Here is a 19220-nt window from a genome sequence, read left to right on the forward strand (position 1 = left end):
GATGGGAAGGACCCCTTTATTGGGGCTGGCGCTATGGAAGAGAGGGGAGATGTAGATGTGGGGGGATTTGGGTGGGGGAAGTTGCGGGAGTTTTTCTCTGCAGTTGAAGGGGAGCTTATCTGCTAAAAACAAGGGGAGTAGGGCTTGGGGCTTGAGAAATTCACAGGAGGGAGAGACAGAAACATGTCCAGATTACTAAAGAAGTACGAGAAATGCTTGGGAGGCTCATGCCAAGCGCTAGGGGCCCTGAGTTGGGCCTGGCAGACCGATGGGAAGAGGGGGAGTGGTTGTTCAGCAAATCTTGAAAGAAACAGCATTTGAGCACTTAGGAAGGAAGCAAGCTAGGAAATGAAATGTCACATAAAAGCCTAATGGTTCTTGCTCTAAGCAATTCTACTGGAATACAAAATGTCACTAATCAGAACCTTGTTTTCCTGCCCTTGGGACTTAGGTCATGTGAATAATGGTATAGCTGAGGGTTTTATAGCATGTTATTGTCATAATTTAGTACATCCAGTAAATTAATAATCCACTATAATTATAACAATATTTGTCTTGAAGATAAAGAAAAATTCAAAAATGTCCCTGAGAGAGAAAAATGTAAAAATGTTTAAAAAATGGATCACTTAGGGCAAATATTTGAACCTTTAGTTTGTTTTTATCTTAGCTCCTGAAATGGAATCTTCCTGTATATCAGTCTTTTTAGCCTTTCTGGGGTTAAGAGAATAATAATTTGCACTGTTGTGGTATTTTAACTGTGATAATTTTCAGCTGTGACTTTTTTTTTTTTTTTTTTTGAGACAGAGTCTCGCTGTCGCCCAGGCTGGAGTGCAGTGGCGCGATCTCGGCTCACTGCAGGCTCCGCCCCCCCGGGGTTCATGCCATTCTCCTGCCTCAGCCTCCCGAGTAGCTGGGACTACAGGCGCCCGCCACCTCGCCCGGCTAATTTTTTGTATTTTTAGTAGAGACGGGGTTTCACTGTGTTAGCCAGGATGGTCTCGATCAGCTGTGACTGTTTTTACAAGAGTAATCTTTTCAGCTCTAAGATTCTTTGACTTCATTGAATTATTTTTGACCTTAAAAATTGAATCTCAATGATTTGAAAATATTTGACTGCAAAGTTAATATAAGAGTTCGGTTAAGTTGTTTTGTAAGTGTCTATGGACTCTTAAAAAGGTAAGATACATCATTTCTTTCTGTAAAATGTAAGGCACTTAGATGTTGAAGGATATCATCCTGTGAGTTTTCCTCACACGATGAGTCAGTCTCAAGCCCTCGGTAACCCATGTGTAAACGGGAACGTACTGTACTCGAAATGTGTACATTTCCCAAAGGACAAGTTTCCCACCCCCAGATGGTGAAGGGAGACATGAATTTTTTAAGAATTAGAAAATATATATTTGCTTCTTATTTCCTCTTCATCTGTTTAGATGTATTTAAAAAACTGTGGTGTCATCTGTGAGTCAACACATAAATCCCCTTACCTAAGGATCACTTTATTAAAGGTATATTCAGACACTCTGAGTAAAAAGACAGTGGTGGTGATACACTTACAAGATCTAATGAGGTAAGTTTTATTTTTGAAAATTTATATGGACTGCTTAGTTTTTGAAATTTTTTGGAATCATTTTAAAGTCTTCTCCCTAAAGCATTTCCATGCCACATGCACATGTACTCCGAGTGTAGTCTCAGCTGCCTGCATTCAACCTGTACTGCTCTCGTCAGCACTGCGCTCAGCAACTTGGTAGCTCCTGTGTTGAAAAATATGATGACCGTAAAAATCAATTCTTCATAAAATTGCTACTTGAGGAATTAAGACTTTTTTTCTGAGTCTTTCCACTTTTTCCCCCCTTTAGACATCAGCGTTACTTGCCGAAAATAAATTTCACCCCGATGTCTTTTTTTTTTTTTTTTGAGACGGAGTCTGTCTCTGTTGCCCAGGCTGGAATGCAGTGGTGCTATCTTGGCTCACTGCAAGCTCTGCCTCCCAGGCTCAAGCGATTCTCCTGCCTCAGCCTCCGAGTAGCTGGGATTACAGGTGTGTGCCACCATGCCTGGCTAATTTTTGTATTTTTAGTAGAGATGGGGTTTCACTATGTTGGCCAGGCTGGTCTCGAACTCCTGACCTCAAGTGATCAGCCCGCCTTGGCCTCCCAAAGTTCTGGGATTACAGGTGTGAGCCACCGTGCCCGGCCCTGATGTCATTCTTTAATTTGTGTGTATGCATGTGTATGTGTCAAAAGTTTAAAACACAAAGGAGACAATTGGATATTAAGAGGTACATCTGGCTATGATGGTATGAAGAGGTCAGCCAGTTCTCCTTGCAAGAAACAAGTATAAAACTAAAGTTGTCAAAACCAACCATTTGGGGTCTCTGGAAATCAACCAAAGGCAGATGAGAAATTGGGTTATTTCTGAAAAGCTTCTAGAGCTTTGGGTGGGAACCTGGAGTCTGTGGCTTTCCTACCTGGGGCTTCCGTCACCCCTCAAACCTCCTGGCTTTTCTAGCCCTGAGCTGGTATGAAAAGCAGCAGCTTTGTTGCCTGAGGTGGTGAATAATGGTGGAGGTTGGGTAGTGCAGAACCCATGATGTCAGTTAAAAGTGGTGAGCTTGGAAGGAAACAAATGGAGCAAACTCCGTTTTGCTAGCCTGAGATTGCAATTCCAGATAGGACAGGTGGTGGTCAGCAGAAATTTAATGTGGACCTCCTGAAACAGAGAGGCAGAGAAAGGCCATGGTTGAGACTTGAGAGCGCCCTATGGGACAGAAAAGCCTAGACAAACATGAGACTGGCCTTTGAGTGAGCTGCTTAGCCTACACTCAGATCCACCCATGGTGCATAGAAGCCCTCCGAGAGACTGGAGGTGTTTAACCAGCACAGCCTCCTCTGACATTTAGCTATGCAGGAGTGACCCTGGGGAAGCCAGACCAAAAGATAGACTGTAAAACAGACTGTAAAAAAGACTAAGCAGAGACATCAGCAGCTACATTCTCTTGTGTGGGATACAGATTCTGCAGTTACATTCAATCAAGCTGTAAAAAAAAAATGGAGCTATGTCAGAATTAATACTTGCTAAATCGTCTAGTTTTCAACCAGAAATTATGAGTAAGACAAAGAAGAAAGTGAGACCCATACTCAGGAAACAAGCAGTCCAAAGAAACTGTGTGGGCCTAGAAGTTGGATTTAACCCACAAAAACTTCAAAGCAGCAACTGTAAATATGAAGTATTAAAGGAAGGTATGTCTAAAGAATACAGAGTAAGACATTAACACTAACGTACTCATTCCCTAGCTTTAACAAATCAGGATGCCATATTTTCAATCAAACAGGATGCCATATTTTCTAAAGAATTTAAAAAATATTTTTGCTTAAAATTTTGAACATAGACATGAAAGTAGAGTGAGTAACATAGTGATTCCATGTACTCATCACCAGATCACCAGCCTCAACAATTATCCATTCAAGCTTATCAACTCTTTTCTTTTTCTTTTCTTTTTTTTGAGTTGGAGTTTCGCTGTTGTTGCCCAGGCTGGAGTGCAATGGCACGTTCTCGGCTCACTGCAACCTCCACCTCCCGGGTTCAAGCGATTCTCCTGTCTCAGCCTCCCGAGTAGCAGGGATTACAGGCATGCACCACCACACCGGGCTAATTTTGTATTTTTAGTAGAGACGGGGTTTCTCCATGTTGGTCAGGCTGGTTGCCAACTCCCGACTTCAGGTGATCTGCCCGCCTCAGCCTCCCAAAGTGCTGGGATTACAGGCGTGAGCCCCTGCGCCCGGCCCCAAGCTTATCAACTCTTATTTCATCTTGGGCCCCTACCTACTTTCTTTTTTTGAAAGCATTTTTGAAAAAATTTTGAAAGGATTTTTACATAACATCTTAAAACTACCATAAGGAGCAAATAAACAAGGAGTAACAAATCTTGTTATTCTTTTTAGGACAATGTAGATGATCAAATGATATCTCTCTCTCCTGTCCTGAACTCTTAGGAATGTTTTTGGGTTTGTTTGGCGTTTGTTTTGTTTTTCAGAAGTGTAGCCATTTTATTCAACTATTCCTTTCCAGGTGGACTTTCAGTCTGGTTTAAGTTTTTGACAGTACAAATAAAGCTAAAATAAACATTTTGTATATATTTAAAAAAAAAACATACCTGTGAGACTAGTATTACGATCCCATTTCACAAAGGAGGAAAGAAGTTATCCCATAGCCAAATTGTCAGAGCTACTCTTGTTTCTACAGCAGACTGTAAAACATGCCCCCCTAGGTTATTAAAGCACTAATCTATCAGTCTATCTAGGTGTTTGGTCACATTTGTCAAAAACAAAAATTTTGTTTTGATCATTAGTGATATGAGTTGTTGCTCCTGAGAAAAATTAGCCAAAGGGTCAATTACTTCCTGAACAGTCCCTTAAAAGTGATCATAGGACCATGCTGTTGGAAGGAGGCTACATGTTCAGCTCGTGTGTGTGTATACACACACACACATCATTTAAGCTTAAGATGGGCAATTTAGATCACAATTATTTATTATAAAATTATTTGAAATTTGATCTAGGAAAACAGAATTCCTTTATAGTCTAATTCTTGAGATATGCCAGATAAACGATGCTCTACACCAGGGGTGTCCAATCTTTAGGCTTCCCTGGGCCACACTGGAAGAATTGTCTTGGGCCACACATAAAATACACTAACGATAGCTGATGAGCTAAAAAAAAAAAAAAAAATCACAAAAAACAATCGGAATATTTTAAGAAAGTTTACGAATTTGTGTTGGGCCACATTCAAAGCCATCCTGGGCTACATGCCAGGAATCAGACAAGCTTGCTCTACACTGTTCATGTGATTTATATTTAATAAAATACCCAAATATTATAATATAGTGATAATACTTGCTGAAGTAATTTCATTAGGATATAACATCTACCAGGAAAAAATCAGTCTTTATTCAGCAGATATTACTGAGTACATGTCAGGCTGTGCACATAGTTACAATGGTGAAAAGGACTGTTAGTGCTTTTGAGGAATTCACTGTTTACTGAAAGAGACACAGCATTATAAAATGTGTTATAAAATGGAGGCAGAGTCAAGATACCATGGAAAAGAATTGGGAGATCCAACTTTGGAGGTCTCTAATAATCTCATAGAGGAGGTGCCATTTGATCTGTCTTCTTAAATGTTGGAAAACACTAGGCTAAGAGATTAGAGTCTAGAGGGACCCATGCTAGCATCATCTATATAGCATGGCTTAAAAACTGTTTATGTCTAAGAAATTAAAAACCAGAAAAAGGCTGGTCACGGTGGCTTATGCACTTTGGGAGGCTGAGGTAGGTGGATCACTTGAGGTCAGGAGCTCGAGACTAGCCTGCCTAACATGGTGAAACCCCGTCTCTACTAAAAATACAAAAATTAGCCAGGCGTGGTGGTGCATGCCTACAATCCTAGCTACTTGGGAGGCTGAGGCAGGAGAATCACTTGAACCCAGGAGGTGGAGGTTGCAGTGAGCTGAGATCATGCCACTGCACTCCAGCCTGGGGGACAGAGTGAGATGCCGTCTCAAAAAAAAAAAAAAAAAAAAAGGCAAAAGAAATGAAGCCATTATTACTAAAGTGTAAGGGAGAACAAAATAGAATATTAATAATGAAATAGCTGACAAAACTGAGAAACCTAGATGCACAGGTTATTGAAAAAAAAAAGCACGGTCTGTTAGTCTATATATATGTAAGTCAAACGGAAAAAGAAGACAGGCATGGTGGTGTGCACCTGTAGTTCCAGCTACTCAGGAGGCTGAGGCAGGATGACTTGAGGCCAGAAGTTCAAGGCTACTGTAGTGCACTATGATGGCACCTCTGAATAGCCACTGCACTCCAGCTTAGGCAATACGGGGCAACACCCCATCATAAAAAAAAAAAAAAAGGAAAAAAATTCTCCATTTATTTTCAATCCATCCAGATTTTCTCAAAACTCAGAACTATAAATGAAACCCAACTATATGTAAATTAATCTACCTAAAATATGTTCAGTATTTTCATTCATTTTTCAAAATGGAATAATGTGTGAGAGAAGTTTAAATGGCACTGATTATCTACCAAACCTACAATGGCTCAAAGACTAAATCATAAGAAATTTTCATGTGTGTACAACAACTTTTCTTTCTAGTCATACTCTTTGCATAAGTAGAGTTTTAAAAATTCCTAGATATTTTAATACCTTTATTGGAGATGTAAATGATATGTAGGACTTCGTGGGCCAAAAAAAGAAAAATGCCTTTATAATTTATTTATTTATTTATTTTTGAGATGGGGGGGTTTCACTCTGTCGCCCAGGCTGGAGTGCAGTGATGTCATCTCGGCTCACTGCAGCCTCTGCCTCCTGGGCTCAAGCAATTCTCCCACCTCATTCTCCCGAGTAGCTGGAATCACAGGCACACGCCACCACACTGGGATAATTTTTTGTATTTTTGGTAGAGACAGGGTTTCTCTGTGTTGTCCAGGCTGGTCTCAAACTCCTGAGCTCAAGTGATCCGCCCTTCTTGGCCTCCCAAAGTGCTTGGATTACAGGCGTGAGCCACTGTGCCCAACCTATAATTTAGATTAAGACAAATTGTTTAAAATTACTTATATAATTTTTTTTTCCCTTAGAGACAGGGTCTCCGTCACCCGGGCTGGAGTGCAATGGTGCGATCATAGCTTACTGTAGCCTCAGACTCCTAGGCCCATGCAATCCTCTTGACTAGGCCTCCCAAAGTGCTAGGACTACAGGTGTAAGCCACCGTATCTGGCCTGGTACAGGAATGTTATTGAAATCTGACATTCCCTCGGTATACACAGAGAAGTTTATATGGCTTTGGGCCAGTTAGGGTGTGAGGGGTCTCCTGATGGATCCTGGACCCTGTGCTACCCTCTGTGGTTGTGACCTGAGCCGGGGCCTCTGTACTTTGCACCCTCTTTGCCCTGAAGTGAACTGCTATTTGATCAGTGTCCACACTGCCCCAGAGGAATGCAGGAACTTGTGCACCTGTCACATGCAAAACACAGGGCAGCAGGACGATGGCATCACTCCAGCCATCTCCAGAGGCTCGTCTCACCACTAATCCCATTCTTTTGGTGCTAAGTTGGATGCTGCAGGGAAGTGGAGCCCAGGTGTTGTCCGATTCTCCTTCAGCTTGTCTGGGGCTCTTACACAATGCTACAGTCTCAACCCTCACCTCCTGGGTTGAACCCAGGGAGTTTCTTACTCTGCTTTCATCCTCCCATCCTCTCTACTTCCTGACTTCTGCCCCACATTTATTTTCCTGGGTACAGAAAAGCTATTCTGGTATCATAAAATTTCTCTACCCTATGACCCTAGAAAACGTTTCTTCCAGCAAAGCCTGTGTTTCAAGACTATTGTCTCATCGTAGACTCAATAAAGTCTAATTCGAAATTAAATTATCATACTTTTGCTGTCACAATTTCTCATTCTAAACCAATTTCCAATGCAGCTTTAGATTTGAGATTTTAGAGTAGAATGTTCCCTAGAGGAGTCCCAGGAGTAATTAGAGATCATATCCACAGATTAAGGTGGATAATGTTAAAAAAACTCACCATGCCTGTAAGTATTACTGATAATTTTTACAGGTATCTGAAGGAAAGGAGAATGGGTTAAGGGAGAGGGGAAAAAAGAAAGTCAGACTTTTATCACACATGATAAAGCGGAAAAAAATCGATTGACACTCATTTTTAAATTGTTACATAATTCTTCACAAACAGAAAACTCGAAAGAGGAGTTAATACACGTCCATGAACCCATATTCCAGCTTTGATAGTTAACACGGTTTTGCTGGTCTCATTTCATTTATCCTCCATTAATTTAGTAGGCCTTTCTAAGTGATAAAGATACATTAGAAATTAACAGATCTTACAAAATTAACAATAATTCTTTATTCTCTAATACCTAGTCTACATTCAAATTCTCTCATTATATCAAAGGTGTGTCTTTACACACACTTGGTTAATGCAAATCAGGACCCAAACGCCATGCAAATGTTGCATTTGCTTGTTCTGTTTCAGTACCAGTCATTTGCCTCTGCTCTTGGATCCATTCACTGTCCTGTCTCCTCCTTGCTCTGCTGGTATCCTGCACATTTTTCTTCTCAAGCTTCTTTGCCACTGGCTTCCCGTTGAGTTCAGCCAATGGGAAGTACACGGAGGAGACTCAAAGGATGGGAGGAGGGAAAAAGCCAGGGCATTTCTCCCAGCCTCTGCCTCTTGACAGTGACCACTTCTCTAGCCCTCCAGCAGCCTCCACCTGATTCAATTCTTCAGGTAGCCCCCACTCCTGGGTTCTGGTCGCATCATCTCCTCTTCCTTAGTCCTTGCAGCTCTAGGGGAGGTGCTGGCTTCCTGAAGGAGCATAGCTCTGGGTTGCCTCAACATTCCATTTGGCTTTTCAGCTCTTTCAGCTCTTGTGAAACTAGTTCCCTGTGTTAAATTCCTCTGCCAAACTACCTGGTACAGGCTATTTTTTCCTGGACAGGTCCTGAATGACAAAGGCTTTTCCCCTTCTTTCTATTTCTTTACACCCTCTCTCCCTTTTTTTATTCTTTTTTTCTATTGTTTCTTCCTCAAGCGTCTTTTAATTTTTTCCTCTATTTTCTATACTTCTTGCAAACTGGCAGTCATGTCAGATCTAGAGCCATGCTGGGCAATATGAGAGCCGCCAGCCACATGTGGTTATTTAAATGTCAACTTAGGCCGGGCACAGTGGCTCACGCCTGTAGTCCTAGCACTTTGGGAGGCTGAGACAGGTGGGTCACTTGAGGTCAGGAGTTTGAGACCAGCCTGGCCACCATGTTGAAACCCCGTCTCTACTAAAAATACAAAAATTAGTTGGGCATGGTGGCGGGCACCTGTAATCCCAGCTACTCAGGAGGCTTAGGCAAGAGAATCACTTGAACCTGGGAGGCAGAGGTTGCAGTGAGCCGAGATTTTGCCATTGCACTCCAGCCTGGGTGACGAGAGTGAAACTCTGTATCAAAAAAAAAAAAAGTAAACTTTAATTAGTTAAATGAAACAAAAAATTTGCACTGGCCGCATTTCAAGTGCTCAGTGGGCACACGTGGTTAGTCACTGCCACATTGGACAGGGCAGATACAGAACATTTCCAGCATGGCAGAAAGTTCAGCTTGACGTTGCCATTCTAGAAGCTTGATTAAATTCAAGTTCAATACTTTTAGGCAAGAATACTTACAGAGAAGGCTTGTGTTGGGAGAACTTGTTGCTTAAAAATCATTCGGAGCTGCTGAGAAAGTAACAATTTCTCATCAGAATCACCTGGGCGTGTTTGTAAAATGCAGATTCCTCCCCCCACGCCCCTTTAATCTCAGGGTGTAAGGCCTAGTTTATTAATTTTAACAAGCTCTCAGATGACTCTGTTGCACTCTGTCATTTGAAACCTCGGTTTTAAGACAGTCTTAACTGTCTTCAAGACCAAACATTCAAGCTATGAGACCCTGTCTCTCCTACATGTGGTGTTAAAAGTTCTTTCTCTTATGAAATATTATGTGATATATGATGGTTGTATTTTCTTTTGTTTTTACTGGCAAAATTAAAAATTGGCACCTAATATTCTCTCCATTTTCAAGGTGGTTGACTTTACTAGTCTGGTAAATTCAAGAATCTGGGAGCCACTAATACAGTCTATCTGATGTGGATTGTAAGTAGGAAATGAGGTAAATGGACCATCATACCATTTTACAGTTATAGGAAATATGTTAGGGTTGCCCAGAATCTCAATCCATATTAAATGTCAGAAAACAAATTGACAAGAACAAAACAGAGATGGCAGGTGGAAGCAGGTCATTACCAGTTTCTGACCTCAACTCTGGGGCTCCCCAGCAGAGTCTGCTTGCCTGAAGTCTCTAGGACAGAGCCCACATTTTGCACATGGTTATATGTCAAAACCACAGTCAGCTAAAACAATAAGAAAAGCTCAGGTATTTTAATGATTTGCTGAATTTCCTGGAAATTCCAGGTATGTCTAGAAAATCCTGACATTCTCAAACCAGTCAGTTACATTAAAGTACAGGCCGGGTGCGGTGGCTCACGCCTATAATCCCAGCAGTTTGGGAGGCTGAGGCAGGTGGATCACTTGAGGTCAGGAGTTCGAGACCAGCTGGGGTAACATGGCAAAACCTCATCTCTACTAAAAAAAACACAACAATTAGCTGGGCATGGTGCTGGCGCCTGTAATCCCAGCTACTCAGGAGGCTGAGGCAGGAGAATTGCTTGAACCCAGGAGGTGGAGGTTACAGGGAGCCGAGATTACACCACTGCACTCTAGCCTGGGCAACAGAGGGAGATTCTATCTCAAAAAAAAAAAAAAAGTATGTGATCAGAATTATTGACAGAAAGGCCAGGCTCAGCGGCTCATGCCTGTAATCCCAGCACTTGGGGAGACTGAGGTGGCAGGATTGCTTGAGGTCAGAAGTTTGAGACCAGCCTGGGCAACATAGCGAGACTCGGTCTCTACAAAAAATTAAAAAATTAACGTATAGTGGTGCACAACTGTAGTCTCAGCTACTCCAGGGATTGAGGCAGGAGGATCCCTTGAACCCAGGAGTTTGATGATACAATGAACTATGATAGTTCCACTGCACTTCACTCTGGGTGACAAAGTGAGACCCTGTCTCCTAAAAAAAAAAAAAAAATGTAGGGGTAAGCACCCAGGAAAACTTAAAGCCATGGATGAAAGAGAGAAGATGCATCATCAACTAGAGACACAGGAACAATCAGAGGTGGAGAAAAGAGCATCGTATTTGGCCAGGAGGAATCACTAGGCAACTTAGGGAGCACTATGTGGGTGAATGGTGGGAACTTAGTCAGATTTTAGCGGGTTAAGGTGGGACTAGGTGGTGAGGAGGTGGCTGAGACAAGTACTTAGGGAGAAGTCTGACCAAGGGAGGAGGAGAGAGGAAGCCTCTGGGAGCATCAGGAACAACAGGCATTCCCCCACCCTCCATGGCAGGATGGGTGGAACTGTGGGGTGGAGCCTCTGCCCAATGCTGAACTCAGGTGTTGGCTGTCATTTTAGTTTTCTGACTGCTTTGGGCCAAGTTTGGATAATATATGAAACCAAAGGCTTTACTAGTGTTCAGAAAAAGGAGAGAGAGCAAGACAGAGCGATGATGGAAGGCCCCATGGAGTTCTGGAATATTCCTGGGGGGCTGAGACAGGGAGGGAAGTAGCCAGGGAAGCTGTGAGTAGAGAAAGCAGGCTTGGTAAACTGGAAGAAAGGAGGACTCTAGAATCCAACAGGCTGGTGAGGGCTGGAGTTTGGATCCCTGATTATCTGCATGGCCCTGATGTCCCTGCACCTGTTTATCTGCAAAACGGAGGGTTTCCTATTTCACAGGGTTATTGTGGGGGTGAAGGAGAGGAGCTGTAGCGTCTAACATAATCATAGACATTCAATAACACTCCCTCCCTGTTTTGCATTTGCTCATAAAAAGTCATTACAATATAATTATTTTTGGACAGTAAAAAAATAAAAGTTTTGTTTATTTTTGAGGTAGGGTCTTGCTGTGTCACCCAGGCTGGGGTGCAGTAGAACAATCATGACTTACTGCAGCCTTGGCCTCCTGGGCTCAAGCAATCCTCCTGCCTCAGCCTAATGAGTAGCTGGGACTACAAGCACACACTACCATGCCTGGCTAAGTTTTAAAGTGTTTTGTAGAGACAAGGGTCTCATCATGTTGCCCAGGCTGGTCTCGAACCCCTGGCCTCAAGCAGTCCTCCTGCCTAAACCTCCCGAGTTGCTGGGATTACAGGCATGTGCCACCTTGCCCAGCTCTGATTTAATATTAATAGTCAACATATATCATTCAGTCTATAATTTTGTGAGTTTTCCCCCAATTTGACACATTGCTTTACAAAAAAATAAAATTGCTTATTTGTAATTTCAACCCACAGTGGCAGAGTGAAGAAACTGAGCTTCATTGGAACCAGGAAGATCTCATTCAGCGGATGATAACCTCTTACATTTATGCTACAATTTGCATTTTGTAAAGTTGTTTTATAGTTTTGATTGTGTTTGATTCTGATGATGAGAGGTGGAGCAGATGTTAGGATTCCTATTTTGCAAGTGAAAAAGCAAAAACACTTTTGTTTTGTTTTGTTTTTGAGATGGAGTCTTGCTCTGTCGCCCAGGCTGGAGTGCAGTGGCGTGATCTTGGCTCACTGCAAGTTATGCCTCCCAGGTTCAAACAATTCTCCTGCCACAGCCTCCCAAGTAGCTGGGACTAGGCTGCACGCCACCATGCCCGGCTAAGTTTTGTATTTTTAGTAGAGACAGGGTTTCACCATGTTGGCCAGGCTGGTCTCAAACTCCCAACCTCAGGTGATCCACCCGCCTCAGCCTCCGAAAGCCTGGGATTAAAGGCACAAATTACTGTGACCGGCCCAGCAAAAACACTTTGCAGAGGAAGCGATGATCTCTGGAAGACAGCGAGGGTCATTTAGCAGTTCATGCCAAAGGAACATTTTTCCTTTTTAAAATAGACTTGCTAGATCAGGAAATGCTATAGGTAACACGTGTTTTGATGTTAGCAGAACACTTGACAAAGTGTCTCACAAAGTCTTTGTGGACACGGGGAACCGTTTTAATGGATAGGAAGCTTGTTATGCAGAAGAGGGAGGAACCTGTCCCTGCAGAGGGGAGAATTAGAATCCATGGACATTAGTTCCATACAGGGAAGCAGATTTGGGTTCAGCTCAAGAAAGAACTTTCTAATAAAGAGAGGTGGGCGGATCATGAGGTCAGGAGATCGAGACCATCCTGGCTAACACGGTGAAACCCCGTCTCTACTAAAAATACAAAAAAGTAGCTGGCCGAGGTGGCGGGCGCCTGTAGTCCCAGCTACTCGGGAGGCTGAGGCAGGAGAATGGCATGAACCCGGGAGGCGGAGTTTGCAGTGAGCCGAGATCACGACACTGCACTCCAGCCTGGGCGACAGAGTGAGACTCCATCTCAAAAAAAAAAAAAAAAAAAAAAGACCAGCTCTTTTGTGAGAGAAGTTGGTCTCGTCTGGAGTCAGACAATGGGCAGTGACCCCAAAATAGTGAAGAAAAAGAAGGGATTAGTGCCAATCTGGATGGATTGCTTCACTCCGACTGTCCCAGAAACATTTATTTATGGTTTTTTCGAGACAGAGTTTTGCTCTTGTTGCCCAGGCTGGAGTGCAATGGCGCAATCTTGGCTCACTGCAACCTCCACCTCCAGGTTCAAGCAACTCTCCTGCCTCAGCCTCCCTAGTAGCTGGGATTACAGGCATGCACCACCATGCCTGGATAATTTTTGTATTATTAGTAGTATTAGAATTAGTATTAGTGTTATTTTGTATTATTATTATGTCTCAAACTCCTGACCTCAGGTGATCCGCCAGCCTCAGCCTCCCAAGGTGCTGGGATTACAGGCGCGAGCCACCGTGCCCAGCCTCCCACTAGCATTTTTATTGATAACTGTCGTAAAGTCAAAGAAGTCACATTCAGCAGCTCTGTAGTTGTCAAAGCTGAGAGTGATATTTATTACTTTAGACAACAATTCATGTTGAGAGAAAGATCTTTTTTTTTTGAGACAGAGTCTCGCTCTGTCACCAGGCTGGAGTGCAGTGGCATGATCTCGGCTCACTGCAAACTCCGCCTCCCGGGTTCAAGCGATTCTCCTGCCTCAGCCTCCGGAGTAGCTAGGGTTACAGGTACATGCCACCACGCCCAGCTAATTTTTGTATTTTTAGTAGACGGGGTTTCACCATGTTGACCAGGATGGTCTCGATCTCCTGACTTCGTGATCTGCCCGCCTCGGCCTCCCAAAGTGCTGGGATTACAGGCGTGAGCCACCGTGCCTGGCTGAGAGAAAGATCTTAAACAGTGGATGAAAATGTAATATGGACATATGTAAAACCTTGTTCTTGCTTAAAAAGAATTTGCAGTCCAAGTACAGGGCAGAGGAGACACTGTTACGTAGCCTGTGCATTACAGGTTGCCTTTGTTGGTGCAAATTCAGTATGAATCAAGAGGCAGGAACTGCCAGAGGAGACGGACAGGCTGCCTTGGGGTCACCGGGCACATGAGGACCAGCTGAAAGCCCCTGGGATGTTCAGCCTGGAGATGAGAATAGTAGTGCGAGCGAGGAGTGGAAGGGTAATAGGCTTGTTGTTTCCAAGTTGGGGGGCCCCTGGCTTTAGAGGGGAGAATTAGATTCCACAAATGGTAATTACATACAGGGAAGTGGATTTGGGTTCAACTGAAGAGAGAATTTTCTAACAGTTTGAGCTGTTCAATAGGGAGATGGGCTGTTTTGTGAGGCTGTGATTTCCTTGTCCACAGAAGTGGATAATTTACTATTTATTAAGGATATTTTGGAGGGCATTGTGTACGGAATGGGAACGTGGACACAGTGAAAATCAAGAGGATAACTTTTACTTCATTCCTGCAACAACCCTGGCGATGTTATCATCGCCATCTTGCAGATGAGACAACTGAGATGTCGAGAGGGTAGGAGGCAAAACCAAGACTTGGACCCAGGTGTTTTGTGGCAGTCTTCATTTTCTCCCCCTTTCCAACCCTACAATTTTAAGATGGAAACAATCTCTCATCCAAGATGGGTCCTGGGACAGTTTTGCTTCCAACGGTCTCAATTTACCTATGTAGGAAACGGGTATATTGATTTCCTCTCCTTCCGTGTTCTTCAAGAAGGTTGACAGTATCTGCGAGGTGAATGGACTGAATCCCTTAAAACTCTTCCTACTCCTCAACTAGTTCTACATCAGATATTTTAAGTTTTATTATTTTGAATATTACTCATATTTTGAATAGGTAATACAGGTACAAGGTACAAAATTCAAGTTATACCAAAAAGTGAGCAATGAGGAGCGAATTTTCCTCTCCTATTTATTCTCCAATTGTCCACCTGATTTCCCTCCTAGGAGATGGTTACAGACCACATGTTTAAACCCCCAGATTCACATGTTGAAATCTGAATCCCCAAGGTGATGGCTGTAGGAGATGAGGCCTTCAGCAGGTGATTAGATCATGAGGGTGAAGCCCTCATGAATGGGACCAGTGCCCTTATAAAAGGAACCCCAGTCTCTGGCCAGGCATGGTGGCTCAAGCCTGTAATCTCAGCATTTTGGGAGGCCAAGGCCCATGGATTGCTTGAGCCCAGGAGTTCAAGACCAGCCTGGCCAACATGGCAAAACCCCATCTCTACTAAAAATACAAAAATTAGCCAGGCATGGTGGTGCGTGCCTATAATCCCAGCTACTTGGGAGGCTGAAGCAGGAGAATTGCTTGAACTTGGGAGGTAGAAGTTGCAGTGAGCCGAGATTATGCCACCACACTCCAGCCTGGGCGAGAGAGTGAGACTCCATCTCAGAAAAAAGGAACACTAGTCTCCCTCTCTCCATCATGTGAGGACATAGGGAGAAGACAGCCATCTGCAACCAGGAGAGGACCCTCATGAGAACCTGGCCATGCCCACACCCTGATCTTAAACTTCCAGCCTCCAGAACTGGGAGAGATAAATGTTATTGCATAAGCCACCCAGTCTATGGTATTCTGTTATGGCAGCCTGAGCTAAGACCAATAATACCCATGGTTTCTGGTGCATCCTTCAGGCGATGTCTTTTCTGTACATGTACAAGAAATAACTTATGTATTTTTTTCCCCACAAATGATGGCACGCTTTACACACAGTTTTGCAGCTTACTTTTTACATTTATTACTATATTAGATCAATCTATGTGAAATTACCAATATCCTACTGTTTTGATCCACAAAATATATTGGAAACCCTTCAATAGCAGTGCATACGGAGCTGTTTCAGTCTTTTTTTCAAAATAAGATATAACACATAAGACTTCACAAATATTAAATGTACACACCCCTACATAACCAGCATCCAGATCAATCATTAGATTATTACCAGCACCCAGAAGGGGCTGGGCCGCCTCCCAGTCACTATCTGACTTTGAATTTTATATAAATGGAGTCATCCAATGTGGACTCTTATGTGTCTAGGTTTTAATTGGTTGCACAATAGTCCCTTTGGAAGCCCCTTACTTTATTTAACCCTATTGGTGCCTTGCTGATCGACTTTAAAGGTGTTTATGATCTTTTGCTTTTACAAACAATGGGAGGATGAACAACCTTATAAACATAAGGTATTTTAAAAAGTGTTTTATAGGAAATTTCAAACACATACAAAGTAAATAGATTAGACTAGTATAATGGACACAGCTTCAACAACTATCCACATTCTGTTATTCTCCTTTGAGCAGAATTCCATATACTTACCCCAAAAAATGCCTTAGGGAAGGCTAAACATGTAGACTCCAGAGGCTCAGCTGAACCAATGAATAGCTGTGTGACTATGGGGAAGTTACCTAACCTCTCTTATCTTCACCTCCAATAACATGGAGATGACCATTCCTACTGCTTAGAGTGGTGGTGAGGACAGGGGACCTGGATCAAGGCTTTTCGGCTGCAGGTAGGAAGATGCAGGTGGAAGCAGATGGGATAGGCCACAGTCAATCCACTGGCGTTTAATAGAGTGAGTGCCTTCTGTAAGATTTCATTGACAAAAGTACTCCAATGGCTTAAAAACAAACAAACAAACAAACAAACAGGAAAAAGAAATAGGTTGAAGCCTCCACTAGAAATGAATGCAAAGGACTTAGCATGTCTTATATACTGTCTCCACCATTCTGCTTTTCCAGACTGTCCCTTCTTCAAATCACCGTTTAACTTGTTAAAACCACTTTCGAGCCAGGGGACACTTTTCCAGGAAAGCGAGAAAATGCCAGGGAGAATCGGGGAACGAGGGCGGGGAGAGAAAACCGTCCTAACTAAGACTTGCATTGCACAAGCTGAAGTCTGGAATTCGCACCAGCGGGATTCCATCCTCCTCCTCCCCCCTACCCCGCTGCTCCCACCCCTTCTTCGGGAAGATCGCGACTCTCCCGTCGCTCGCCCCAAGCCTCTGCTTCGTAGGTTCTGGTTTCCCAATCGATCGTGAGTTTCTAGTCCCTGGAGCTGCGTGGGTCGTGAGTTCAAGTCCCTTTCCTTCCGGAGGCGACAACGTTCCCGCGGGTCCCCGTGCCACGCAGCGCGGGCGTGCACGCCCCTCCCCGCCGGGCCACGCTGCCAGCCCCGCCCCGCCCCTGGGTGGGAAGGTCAAGGGGCCCGGGCCCTGCCAGCCCCCCGCACCCTGGGTGCGCCCGCCCCTCGCCTCCTGCCGGGGCGCTCGCAGCCGAGCGCGGCCGGGGAAGGGCTCTCCTCCCAGCGCCGAGCACTGGGCCCTGGCAGACGCCCCAAGATTGTTGTGAGGAGTCTAGCCAGTTGGTGAGCGCTGTAATCTGAACCAGCTGTGTCCAGACTGAGGCCCCATTTGCATTGTTTAACATACTTAGAAAATGAAGTGTTCATTTTTAACATTCCTCCTCCAATTGGTTTAATGCTGAATTACTGAAGAGGGCTAAGCAAAACCAGGTGCTTGCGCTGAGGGCTCTGCAGTGGCTCGGAGGACCCCGGCGCTCTCCCCGTGTCCTCTCCACGACTCGCTCGGCTCCTCTGGAATAAAACACCCGCGAGCCCCGAGGGCCCAGAGGAGGCCGACGTGCCCGAACTCCTCCGGGGGTCCCGCCCGCGAGCTTTCTTCTCGCCTTCGCATCTCCTCCTCGCGCGTCTTGGACATGCCAGGAATAAAAAGGTGGGTTCTTGGCGCTGGACTTTTCTTTCTCCAGGGTGTGGAAGCCTTGCTAAAAATCCGATGGGTGGAAAATGGTTATGGCTGTGATTCAGGCGGTGTCAGGATATTGGAAAAGGCATGAGCTAGTGATGCAATGATATTGTTAATTACAAAAAGCTGCGCCTCTGTAATTTCCATCTTGAAGCGTTCTTTTGGGAGTGGGTATTTTCTAATACAGTTTCAAAAGTCAGCATCAGAGAGGGCTGCGAAATTCTCAGCGCTTCATTCCTCTTTCTTTTTTGGAAAGGGCAGCAACTTTGTCGTTTTAAGGGATTTTTGTATATATTTTTTAAATTTCGGGAGGCCAATTACTAGTTCACTAGCAATTACTGCGCCGCATCGGCTGATAGACAAGCAGACAGGCTAGCTGAACATCGCGGGGCTGGATTTGCTCTATGTCTGTGTGGGATTCTCACAGAAGTTTCAAGCCAATGAGAAGTGGGAACTGCAGACAGAGATACATGTAAGCAAATGTTTTGCTATTCTTTAAAGAAATTGCAATTACAGTTAAGTAATCCTTAAGTCTTGGAGAACTTTACCTAAATGATACCCACAGTCTTTATTCAGCGAGCTCTTAAAAACGTACTGCTTTGAACAAATTAACCTTGTGGGCGTATGTATGTGTCTGTGGGGTGTGTGTGTGTGTGTGTGCTAAAAACTAAGCTGTAACAATGTCATCCTGGATTGGGGACCAGCACTTCTGTGACAGGCAGTCCTGGTATTTGCTTGGTCTCTCCGGCTTTCCTTGTGTTTCAGGCTGAGGCACAAAACCAGTGAACCCACCTGCTTTAGAAAGTTCCCAGGACCAGTTATGAGCACCAACCTGCCTCCCCTCAGCTATTCTTATAGTTAGTTCGTTTTTTGAGTTTCCAGGGTTTTTTTTTAAATCAGAAAGCTGCAGCTATTCGTGATGCTGTGAGGCAGTAGTGCTTGGGTATTCTTTCATTTTAGGAAAATCCTATTAGCCTGGAACCTGTTTGGCCCCCAGGACTCAGCTGCGGCTCTTCCAAGAGGCTGGGCTTGAGGCAAGACCTGTCCCGGGGCTGCTTCTAGCCAAAGGGAACGGGGCTGTGGGGAGTAAGGGGAAAAATGGGGTTAGCATGCCTTTTCCACTAGCTCTTGAAGTCCACTGTGTTGCAGTCAGCCTGTTCTGTCTCCAACATAAACGAGACAGGGTTTTATAACCAACTGAAAGGAAACTTCATGTGAAGAAACAGGAAAACATTGAAATTCATAATATACAGACTGGAAAATAAATTTGTTATTGTTCTTTCATTCCTTCCAGATATAAATCTGGCCATGGCAAATATCAAAAAGCCCTGGGATTTGGCTCTGCACTTTATAAGGTCAGAGCTGTCTCCAGTGTTCTAGAATCTGGCTCACCCAGGCACTTAGATGAGAACTTGTGGACTCTCAGCGTCCTTATTTTTTGG

The 19220-nt window shown here is 44.0% G+C and overlaps 1 protein-coding gene across 3 annotated transcripts in view; it reads left to right on the forward strand.

Annotated features, from left to right (window-relative positions):
- The first annotated feature begins 17266 nt into the window (after nt 1-17266).
- FBLN5 (fibulin 5) overlaps nt 17267-19220 on the forward strand; it is a 79374-nt gene continuing 77420 nt past the window's right edge. Inside the window, exon 1 of one of the 3 annotated variants that reach the window (XM_055288380.1) lies at nt 17267-17748. In XM_055288380.1, coding sequence (XP_055144355.1) covers nt 17732-17748 — 17 coding nt within the window. In that variant the 5' untranslated portion in view covers nt 17267-17731. Of the gene's footprint in view, nt 17749-17928; nt 18251-19220 lie in introns of those variants that run through there. The other 2 variants (XM_055288381.2, XM_055288379.1) reach the window with 2 other exon arrangements.

This window comes from Symphalangus syndactylus, chromosome 8, assembly GCF_028878055.3.
Source record: "Symphalangus syndactylus isolate Jambi chromosome 8, NHGRI_mSymSyn1-v2.1_pri, whole genome shotgun sequence".
NCBI lineage: Eukaryota > Metazoa > Chordata > Mammalia > Primates > Hylobatidae > Symphalangus > Symphalangus syndactylus.